The following is a 12,091-nucleotide window of genomic DNA, read 5'->3' on the forward strand; positions in this document are numbered from 1 at the left end:
CAAGAAAAGGATTTCAGATTCTGATTCAGAATTGTGAATTTCTCTCAGGAGAAAAACATCAACTGGTAACTTTGGCTCAGGCACTCATTCTTAAATGCGGTCCACAGTGAGAGATGGCGCGCTGAGGCGGGGCGTAAATGGCACCGACTGGCGCAGGGGCCTTTATTCTCTTGTTTAATCTGCCGAGGCGCACACACAGTACTCAGCCATGTATGGCTTGGACTGTTGAGACCGTGAAACTAAGAGAAGATTAATCTCTCGGGGATTGTTTTTCATTTTATAACAGCCAGAGGCAATAATTCATACTGGGCCTTTGAGAGAATTTCAACAGAGGGCTTTTTTCCCCCCTGAGCTGTAGAGAAAGTCAGTGCTACAGATTTGAGCTGCTGGTAATAGAAACTTTTGGAAACTGATAAATAACTCTCTTTGATAAGCATTGAAAAAAGGAAAAAAAAATAAATCAGCACGCTGAGAGAAGCAGCTCATGAGCTCATGTGATAGTTGGACTCAGAGGAAGTTAGCAAGAGGGGATTTCTTAATTTGACCAAAGTGCAGCATCAGCCCCGATGTGCAACACACTGTGGGTGGAATAAGGCTTTATTGCACATTCTCTCCTTTATTCCTACTTTTATATGAGGAATAATCAATAAGAGCAGATACTGGATATCCAACTGTAATAAAACCTGGATTTTGTACAACTTTTCTTGTGTTTACTGCCATTTCAATGGAAAGGGATGGTTGTTTTTTCAGGGGGACTTATTCATTTGTGAATAAATTATGTGTATTTTATTACTTTTAAATAAGAAAATATCTATTTTAGAGATAAGGGAATATCTATTTTCTTATTTAAAAAAGTAACAATTATTTGTTTATTTGCATTTTTTATGCATTTCTAATATTGCATAACAAAAGGCTTAAGAGGTTAAAAGAAAAATCTGCAGAATTTTTGTAATCTTAATGAATAATCATCAGAACAATCGATTAATAAAACAATCAGTTGCAGTCTTAATCTATATCCTCACAAATCAAAGTATCTAAGATGTTTGTTCTAACATCTAACGTCTCCTGTCTGGTTCCATTTTGCTTTTAAGTTAGTCTTAACTCTATCTTAAGTCTTGTTCCGTACGGTACAACTTTTTAAAATTTAATTAAGGACGTTCTGTGGGCAAAAGGGTGTCCTACCCAGGACTAGGTGTATCTAATAAAGTGGCCGGTGAGTTCCAGTTGACCCTTCATTCTTCCTCTTACCTCTACATCTTTGTAACTTGACGATCCTACACAGAGGAGCGCTTAAGGTTGCAAATGCAAACGCGCCTGCAGAGATCCAGCAGGACGGACCTTACAGTGGCCAGCTTGTCCACAACTTAAACTATTAGGAGCCTGTTCTGCTAACATCATAGCTGCTGAGACCGTGCACTTAAAAAAATAAAAAAAAGATTAAAGATCTACAGTTAACATCCCTGAGTTTCCTCATTATGAACGCCGAGCCGTAAAGTTTGAGAGGGGACTTTACACCTGTGTTTAAGGCCAGAAATGGACGACTGAACTTCCTGCACATAATTATCACATTTCAGGCTGTAAAAGGTTTTATTAACTCACTTTGATATTTTTGGTGTGCAAAGTGTCAAAGTTAGTTTTAAAGGTAGTCGTTTCGTGCGTAGGACAAGCTGTAAACGAGGAACATTTCACGGTTCGTCATTCGATACATGATGAAAGTGCAGAATAATAAAAGGAGAAAAACAGAAACGGTCAAAACGTCAAAGCCATTCATGTCACCGAAAGCAAGAAATAATAATTTGAGGTACTTTTTTTTTTTATAGCAGCCTCAAATAGTCCCAAGCTCAGCAGAACAAAATAAACTCTGCTCTTGCATGATAAAAAGGCTTTGATTTGAATTTTATTATAGACTATAACCTCCCTGAGTGGCAACGTCTGTTAGGGAACCTAAACACGCTCCGCAGATGACTTTTTTGTTTTTTGCCGGAACTTTGGTTTACAGCCTCCCACGAGTGAAAAAACGCAGTCAGGCTTTCTGAAGACATTATTGCAATAATTCCTGGGTTCCTGTGTGCACATCAAACGCTCCGTCCTATTTAATTCCTGTGCCTTGTAAAAACATAAAGAACGCATATGTCAGGAAAGCCCCGGGGGATTCAATTAGGACGCCAGAGGACGGGCACGGCCGCGCCCGCAAACGGAGCGGAGCGTGTACCGTGAGAGTGGAGTCGCTCGTGAAACGCATCAGCAGCGGCAATGAACGCCGTAACCCAATAGCCCATATATCCACAGACCCACTTTGGAATTCCAAGCTTAATGAGTCACTTTGCTGTTTTTAGAGCTGGAGTTGGAGGGAGGTTACAGAATTCGGAGCTGCTGGTCAGTGTGTCAGTCAGACTATTTCTGCTGTTCGAGGGGTCAAGGCCACGTTCGTGTCTTTGGTTCTTTGTAGGATGAAACTACGCTGAACAAATGAAAGCTGAAGAGATTTTGCTTGAGTTGTTGAAACGTTATTTCACAATTAGACATTTAGTTCAAATAGAAGTTCTTTTGACCAGCTTAAAGTAACAACTTCTAGCTATGTATTTATGTTAGAAACACATGTGTTTTTTGCAACAATATTATGCAAACTAATGGGCAGCGTGGTTATGTTTATGTGATTAGGAGATTCCTGCATGACTTTTTTTATTTTGTCTTTTTTTAATTAAACAATCCAGACTTCATTTCAGCATTACACGAGCTAAAGTTTGTTCTTGAGACTCAAGTCCCAGACTTCAAATGGTCTGAGTGAAATCTTGTGCTTGTTAGAGCAGCTTGAATCGTCATATGCACTTTTCTTACAACACGCTCTAGAGACATGTTGTGATGGTCCTATTTTATATTCTAATCACTTTAAATTAACTCTGTGCAACAGGTGTAATTTGGCCCATATTACATCATGAGATGCTGGGTATCCTAAAGAGACGATACACAGAAAGCCTGGTGACTTTCTTGTGTTGTACACAAATCTCTAAAGGACTTAACTACATTGGCATTTTACCTTTCTATTACTGTTAGGTTCTATATCTGATGTTAACTGATGGCAACTAGGTTTCTGGAAATGCAGGCACTTTGAAGGTGCAGATAATGGATCACAAATGATTGGGTTGGTAAATTTAAATGCCTAAAAATGCCTCAATTTAAAGTGTAGCACCACACACTTTCTTCTGCGCTTCATTCAATAAAAACATTAGAAAGGTCTTAAATGTTGAGTCGTTCGCCTTACCTTCTGCTGAGAGCCCTTGGACATTCACTCCTCTGGCGTCCAAGAAACTGAGACAGGCATCCACATTCTCGATCTAGAGAGAAGACAGCAGACAGTCGGCATGAAGGACGGAACGCAGTGAGAATGCGATGAAACTTAACATTCATTGAGCCGAAATGTCTCGAGGCACGGGGCTGAGAGGAAGGGGTAGATCAGCAATATTACCCATAAAGAACATCATTGTGTGGCTCCTACAGACCCCCGCACGACCCACTGACCCGGCTGCATGACATACTGACCGCAGTGTGCTACCACCTACACAGCCACATGCTGACTGTGTACGCACTCAGCTAAATGCACACAGATATCCACGCAAACATCTATGAAGTTTGAACGGAGGTAAGAGCCTGTGGCCTATCTGAGACTTTGCACAACCTCACGCAAAACATTCAGCCTCTGCTTTCTGACGGCTCCGTATAGGCGCCCTGCGGTTACGGATATTAGGGGGGATTTTTGCCTCGGCTGACAGCGACTAGCAGGCGGCTTCATTAGCATTGCAACCGGCAGCCAGCGCCGACCCACAGGAGGTCTTTTATGACGAGGTTGAAGGTCACGGCGCTCTGTTTCAGCGCAGCGTGTCAGGGACACAACGCAGACCGGGCTGGGCGACTCAGCGAGACGTCCAGAAGGCAATGATGATTCACGGGACTCAACTCCCCCCCACTCACTCCCTCCCTGCTTTGTGTTGCCCGCTCAGCGCCCAAATCCATCTTTAATAATCAGATTAAGTCTCAGTAGAACCGAGAGAATGACATATCTGACTGCAAACCACTTTTCTCTTACTGAAGGTTCAATTCTATCCTCTTTTGTGACCTAATGATCTGTTTTTCTGCTATAAACAGAAAAACAGAGAGTGACAAACTGAAGTAGATCTGAAGATCTACTTCAGTTTGGTATGGTCAACTGTTTAAACAATTTAAAATAATTTTTTGGGATGCACCAATATAATAATTTGGGCTGATATTGATATCTGATATTAGCTCTGCTGTTATGGTCAACAACAGATATTTACCGATACAAACAGTATATATTGGAAACATACCACATGGTCTGGACAGTTCTTACTAGACATTTAAAAAGAAATTACTAAACAGTCGATACTGATGTTAATGCCAATATATTGTGCATACCTAATGATACAATTATTCTGAAATTAACCTAATTATGATGACAGTTCAGGACAACTGAGAGCAACTAAAAATGTTATTCAATCTGGGCTTTTTTTTTTTTTTTCCACACAAACTTGCACTATGGATTTATGCTAGCTAAATGACCAAGAGCAAACAGATTAGATGTTTTGATGTATATGTAACCCTTGGCTGTGAGAGTCGAGTCCTCGTTGTTCCCTGGACTCTGCGTTGTGTACTCTTTAAGGTTTTCGTCGGAAGGAAACAAGACTCTGACACACACTGCGGTTTGGGATCGTGGTTGTGACCGTTTATTCGGACCACCTGACAGCGATGCGGCTTCGCCCTTTAGAATGCAGAGCAGAAACTGCTTGTCAACTTTCATTCACGCAGTTATTTTTTTTTTTGATTTACAGATGCAGAATATATATATAAAAAAGAAGAAAAGAAGACAAAATGATACAAAGCTAACAATGATACAAAACTAACTAGCTGAACATTAAAAGTAACATTTTGTTACATTGAGGAGCTGGCGGTCAGTATTGCCTACCTTTAGAATGCAGAGCAGAAACTAGCCGTTGTATTACCAGCGCACACTAACGAATGCCAAGTACGGTGTCCTTCAGAGGACATACTCCACAAAGCTCCACAACACAAAGAGCAAATCCAACACTGACATGCGCCGACACATTCAAGCACTTCCCTACATATACTACATCAAATAAATTCAAAGATATTTTTTCTGGTTCAGTTTTATAAGATACACAAAAGCCTGATTTCTGCCTGAGTTGTTGAATTAAGAAACTAATAGAACTTTTCTGACAGCATGAAGGATTTGATTCCCAGTTAGGAGTACAGAATATATATATCTATGTGTGTATATAAAAAGACGGTGACATCAGAGCAGAAGTGACCATCCTGACAGTTGAACACTTTAAATTCCTCACTCTTGATCCAAACATTGCACCCTATTTAAAGCAGGAGCATGTTACAAGTGGCACACGTACTTCTTTCTTTCCTCGACACACATTTTAAATACATGACAGAACTTGAAATCCCTGAAATTCCACTTTGGGTTCTTATTCCAAATGGTAACTTGAGAAATTATAACAACACACCTCTGGGTGACCTCCCGTAGATTAAAGAACATTACTTTAAAGGATTGCTTGGGTACAAAACAAATTTGGTTAGGGTTAAGGCTAACCCTAACCTAACTGTTGTTAGGCTAACCGAAACAACAAAACTATGAAATAGCAATGAAATTACCCCATTTCCCACAAAATGCTGGTCTGAGCCGGCTACATCAACGAGCCGACAACAACCCAGGCATCCACACACACACGCGCGCACACACACAGACTTTCTCCATCTGCCGAACAAAAATCACCACCTCACCGCACATTTTTTCCTCACCGGCAGGCACCAAATAACCTTATATGTGGGTTCCCCTAGTCTCTGCCCACACACCACACACACGGCCTGACACATGTGTGCCCTGGTGTCTTCCTGTTTGATTAACCCACACACTAGCTCTGAAGTTTTGTATGTGGATAGACATGTGCCGAGCAGCAATCGGGACCGCTTCATTGCTTCGGGTTTCATTAGACTCAGCGAGAACATCGAGTCCGGTGCTGGTGTTTGCTAAACCGAACAGCCACAAGTTGGTGGAAAAGGTGTTTAATGAAAACCCCTTCAGTCAAAGCAAGCATTATTACAGACAAATCCAATAGGGCAAATTTAATGAAGCGCACGCAAACAAAGAGCAGAAGCACCTCATGCCTCCTCCGCAGTCAGTGTGTGTTTGAAGCTTGATTTAATTGCTGATTAAGACACGCATAAAGGGCTGAACTCATAAACACGCAATAAATCGCCTCAGCCAAAGCTGTCAGGCTTTTAAAGACAACCTACATCACTGAACAAACACTCATCGTCTTCCAGGGCTGCAGACGCTTCAATGTGGTCTTCACATAAAACCACTGTTTGTTTTCGAGCAGCATTAATGCTATAATGATGAAATATTGTCTGAAGGCGTCAACGATGGTTAGGTCCTTAATGTTCTGCAGGATTTGGGTGATGTTTAAACGGCAGGGCTTTGTGGCCTCCTGTTACAGAAACCATTTAGTTGTTTAGTTTTCCGACACGGGCCGGCATCAAACGCAACTACAGATGTCATCAATGGCAAATCTGGAGAGAGGACTGATGCCAAATGCTGAGGAAAAGAACCATCAAAGACATGTTGGATCTTTGTATAAATGAGTCATACTAAAAAAAAAAAAAAACAAACCCTCACATTTCAGAATGTGTGAATAGAGCAACTATCGGAGAAAGATGATTGGGACATTAATTTGAGAGAGCAGGAAAAAAAAAGTTAAACTGTCAAAGTCACCAAAATACTGGTAAAGCGCCGTCTCATCTTCTCGTGAACCTAACGTCATCCAAGTAAGGACAAAATAAATACTCAGACTAGCAAAAGGAATAAAACTAAAAATATTGAAACAATTGGTTTAACGCCAATCATTCTGGAATCATGTTGCTGTCTATTACGCCATGGGAATGAACTGATATTATGATCTGTTAGTAAAGGTGCAAAGTGAAAGCCAACAGAAAACATGATAAATGAAACATTTTTGATGTGTGTTGATTTGGATGATGGCGCTCATCAAATTGTCATGTTTCTTACTGGTTTTCTCAACTGTTGACATTATGGTGTCTTTTATATGGCTTTGTATTTTTATACCTTGTTGCTGAAATGTGTCATTCAAATAAGCCTCATTGGTTAATCGATTGGATCTACAGTAAATATGTCTGTTTGAATCGTAGCTAAAATTTGGAGAGACAAATTTAACAGTGACCCTCCGACTTAACCCTGAACTGCATGTCTAATAATTAGAGAATCTAATCCAGGAATCTCCTAGAATAATAAGGTAATATTATGGTAGGAGGCATGTTTCCCTGCCATAAAAAGGTTGGATTCAGCTAACTTTAAACTACACAGCTAAACATTGGTCTCACCAATCATTACCATATTAAATAACCATCTCATATATGGGTTTGGGTTCAAATGATATTTCAACCCTCTGCTCTCTCTTTCCACTTCAGTAAGAGTTGCCAAACGACAAAATGAGGCTCCAGATCCATCTGCTTAATACCATCTCTCCCATCCTTGTGTTTAAAAAAAAAGAAAGAAAGAAAACAAGAAGAAGCGGTGCTGCGGTCGGTCGGGCCTCCCTAAAGATATCGAGTGACATGTGTAAGATGAATGGAACTGGAATGGGTTATCCCTAAGATGCAGCTGTCAGAAACAAATAGGCCAACACCTCAATTACCACTAAATATGGAGGGGAAAACAAGCTTCTTGAAGACAGGGCTGGAAAAACCACAGAATGATGCTGAATAATTGAAGGGTTGTGCTCAAAACGATGCATAGTCACTGGAAAATACGTGCCACCTTAAATCCATAATTCACTCTTCCAAAATCCCGCACGATTCAATGTTTCATGAGCGCGACTATTTAGCGAGAAAGTCTCCGGGTGTTGTTTTTTTTTCCCCTCTGACTTTAGAGATTATTTTCATATTTACTGTCATGATGATTGAATCAGTTTTCAAACATGCGAGCAGAGCATAAATCTTCTCCTGACTGGAGCCTGAGTCAGAATCTGAGGTCTGTCACAAAAGAGTCTTTTGTGCAGAAGCCACACCAGCAAAGAGCTCATTGGCTTTCGCAGCAACTCTTTACAGCAACAGTGAACTTTTATTTAGCTGGAGGTGGAAATCAAAGTCTGGCGATGAGTCAGGCAAAATAAATCCTGCACATACAAACCAGTGAATCATCTGAAGCATCCCTCTCTCCCCCTTGCAAATAAAAAAATCAATACAGACCAAAGATACAAAATATGAGCTGTTGCTGCAGAAATCGATGCATCAAAATGCCATTTTGTCCCTCAGTCAGTGTGTGCTGAAGAATGTTAGTACAAATGTACATTTTCAGCCAAATAAATCCACATAGTCACATTTAAAACATGCATTAGTACCGAACATCAAAGGGAAAATGGGCAGCAACGACCACCTAGAACTGTCTGACCCACAAACTGTAGTGTACTTTATTCATATTTGATCAAAACTGCTGCAAGCAGATTGTTTGAGGTATTTTGGAAGGAAAAAATTGGAAGAGGTATATTCATAAATGCTTGACGGTGAAACTGCATTGAAAGTGGTTCTAGACAGTATCGACTCAGAGGGGTTGAACACCAACAAACACTAACATACACCACACTTTTACCAATTCTGCTAGTGTAAATATGTTGAAAATGATTTTTTGGACATATTAATAGTAAGAAAGTCAGTGTAATAAAACACAGCTGCTAAGAAACCTCGAAATTGGATCATTTATACAAATGTAAGTAAAGAATCTGCTGTCTGAAGCCCAGTGTAAATGATTAAAAACGCAGCGAGGGAAAAACTGCTTCTCTCCGCGTAAATAAACAAGACCTGAAGGTTACAGCAACTGAGTGATTTCTACAGCGACACGTTTTAAAGCCGTTTAGCCGTCCTGCCGCCTCCCATACAATGAGGCGCTCACGTCGTCCGTGACCTCTCCATCATCCCCGCTCTTCGGATCGGGCTGCTGACGCGTGCGCCTCCCTCGGTCTTGTCCTAAACAGTCCACTGATTCCTCTTTCCCCTCTCCATCCCGCCGCTGATTCCTCTTTCCCCTCTCCATCCCGCCGCTGCCTCCGAAGTGGGCCGATCTTGACGGCTGATGAATCAAAATGGATTAAACGGCTCAGGGGTTCAGAGCGACCAACGGGCGGAGGCCTGTTATCGGATTCCGTCTCATAGTCCAGGCATCATTGCTCATCATGTCAACATTTTGCCCAAGGAAACTTTTTTTTTTTTCTTCCGTCCGACACAGTCATTTATTATTGATCCGGACAACGGTCTGTAACAGACTGTCATGGTTGCTGGCCGCATTCATCAGACCAATTGTTTCCATAAAGGCCAAGCTTGCGTTCATGATGCTGTGTATCTTAAAACTTTTCTTTTATGCAGGAACTCCAAACTAAAATGATTTAATTCCAGTAGCAGACATTATATATACAAAACAAGGACCGTGATGGTTTTATTCTTAAGTGTAAAGCATGAAATTATTTGGATCGCATCCAATATGACATCTGCTACACAGACGGTGTGTGTGCGCACGCGCGTGTGTGTAAGTAAAATTTAGTGTGAAAAAGCAGACCAAGCCAAACTGAGATGTTTCATGTGCGACAGCTCAGCCGTCGCAGATTTCATCTCTAACTGACTTTTCATGGTCTGAGTCAAATCTCATTACCACTCTTGATGATGATGATGATGATGATGACGATGCAGTAATACAAATGGCTGGATGATGAAATGATCTGTAAAAGATTTTACTTATTCTTTATCTCTCCCTTTTTATTTTACGTTATGCGTCCTTATGCAACTTATCTTTACAACCAATAATAAAAACCAATATCTTGCATTACAAATGCAATTGTGGTCACATAATGTAACTTGTCAAATACAACTTTAAATGAGAAAACTTTTTTCCTTTTTTACCCATGTCCTCTTAGGGGCTCTGTGTGAATATAGTAATACTGAGGTATTTATACCCAAGGTGTCACATTGTGAGATACCAGCCCATTGGTATTCTAGTCTTTTGTGTTTTTTCAAATGAAACTTTGAAAGCTTCTCAGATTCACAGAAAACTGTATCCAGTGTAACTTAATCTCTGTTAAGTGCTTTGCAAATTATTCCAGTATATCCTTTAAATGCTATGGATAAAAACTGCAATAACAGCAGCTAACATTGACCGAGTGGTGAGAATTACCGCTTTACTTTTGGGCCGTTGGGATAATCAATTAATTCTTTGAAGCAAAACAACTGGGACCTTTAAAACAGATCATTAAAATGCATCTCAATTAAGACCCGCTGGTGAGAGAAAACTAGCACCGTGTTGGTCTTTAGAGTAGGTAACAGTAAGTAAAGCCAAGCAAGCGATGTTTAGAATGAGTCAACAGATTTTAAGTGGACACCAGCCGTCGGAGGGAAGCTTCACCAGTTTTTGTCTCCATCGCTTTTACAGTGTATTCTGTAGTCCGGGTCTAAGAAGGTGAACATTCCCAATCCTACTGACTGACCATAACACAATACGAGACACATCTACCTCAGTGAAGCTGCCCCCCCTCCCACCTTCTTCAAATTAAACACAATTGTTGTCCAACATTTGTGCAGCAAAAATTATTGCAATTGCCGTTTACACTTTAAAGATATTTGTGGAAACAAGATGTTTCCAGAGATCATCAAAGGTCAACCATGCCCCCACACACCACACTAAAAGATTTACTAAATCAAATGAAATATGATGTTAAACAACTGAGCTGCGTTTGTAATGCTACATATTTTGCTTGTGCCGTTATTTTTAAGATTCAGAAAGAAAAAAAACAATCCTCGACCCCACGCTACCAAAATCAAACAAAATTGATAAGTTAATTGTGGTATGTTTATGTAAATGTCTGTAGAACAATTGAATGACAACATATTTGCTTAATTTTGTAAGGTGGCACACACCTTTACTCAGGTGACGTCTCTGTTTCTGTCTTAACTCAGCTCAGTCTGAATCTTCAGTGAAGTTCTGTCATGTTATTTTTGTTGAGATGAAACTGATGTCTGATTGGAAATAATCAGAATGAACCCCCGCAAAGACCATCGATTACTTGTTTCTGGGATTATGTAGAGAACAGCAAAATACACAAAGTTGGTGGATGTTTAAAATAAGAAACATCTGGATGGATTTCTGAGCCACTCCAGAAGCTGTGAGGAATTTTCAGTATGTGACCTTACCTCAGATGCTCCTGTCTTACCTTGCATGGCTCTCTGTGTCGGATCAAACACACTCCGGCTATTCCTAGATGGTGTGCATCAGGTGCTACTTCCTCTGCAGCACACACTGCAGCTACTGTACTTTAATATCCCTTCTTCCGATATTTCACGTATTTGAACTTAAAGCGTTAATGTAGTGTTCTACTAAAATATACCCTCAAGTAAAATCCAATACAACCGGTAGCTTCAACTAATTGGTGGACAATTAGTAAAATCCACATGGGTGTGACTGAATGTAATCTACTGCTGAAGTTCTGTGAAGGCCTCAGATGTCTGTTAGAGAACATTAGAGAACAAAAAGGACACAGAAGAGCAGTAGGTGGCGCTAAATACAGGAGAAATCTCAAAGAAAACATCACTTTCAGATCATTTGCAAAAAAAAGTGAAAACCATCAATCATATTCCTTCCATTGTCATTGACTACTTTTTGTTTTATATCAGATGGAATCACAATAAAATACACTGAAGTGTGAGGATTTAAAATGACAAAGCACGAAAAAGTGAATAGCTGCGCTTCATTTGCCTCTACATAATCCCTGTTGATAGAAGCTGTTACGGTGGAAAGGGTCATGTTCAGCCTGTTTTTAGAAAGTAGGAGTACATTTCAACTGTGAATCTCTTCCATAAACGTTGCCTTTTCCTTCTGTTCAGCAGAGCAAGCCTCTCTCAAAGAGGAGCAACAGCGAGGTCTCGGAGATAAACCGAAGATGAGACATGTGTAATGTCATGCTGCTGGTAGCTGAATATGATGCCAGGCAGG

The 12,091-nt window shown here is 40.4% G+C and overlaps 1 protein-coding gene across 5 annotated transcripts in view; it reads right to left on the reverse strand.

Annotated features, from left to right (window-relative positions):
* Positions 1 to 12,091, reverse strand: part of nav3 (neuron navigator 3) — a 170,399-nt gene that overhangs the window by 98,895 nt on the left and 59,413 nt on the right. For all 5 annotated transcript variants that reach the window (XM_088003261.1, XM_088003265.1, XM_088003262.1 and 2 more), the window contains exon 4: positions 3,263 to 3,335. In XM_088003261.1, the coding sequence (XP_087859387.1) occupies positions 3,263 to 3,335 (73 nt within the window). The remainder of the gene's footprint in view (positions 1 to 3,262; positions 3,336 to 12,091) is intronic.

This window comes from Poecilia mexicana, unplaced genomic scaffold (genome assembly GCF_051168715.1).
Source record: "Poecilia mexicana isolate PSO_F unplaced genomic scaffold, ASM5116871v1 scaffold_23, whole genome shotgun sequence".
NCBI classification, from domain to species: domain Eukaryota; kingdom Metazoa; phylum Chordata; class Actinopteri; order Cyprinodontiformes; family Poeciliidae; genus Poecilia; species Poecilia mexicana.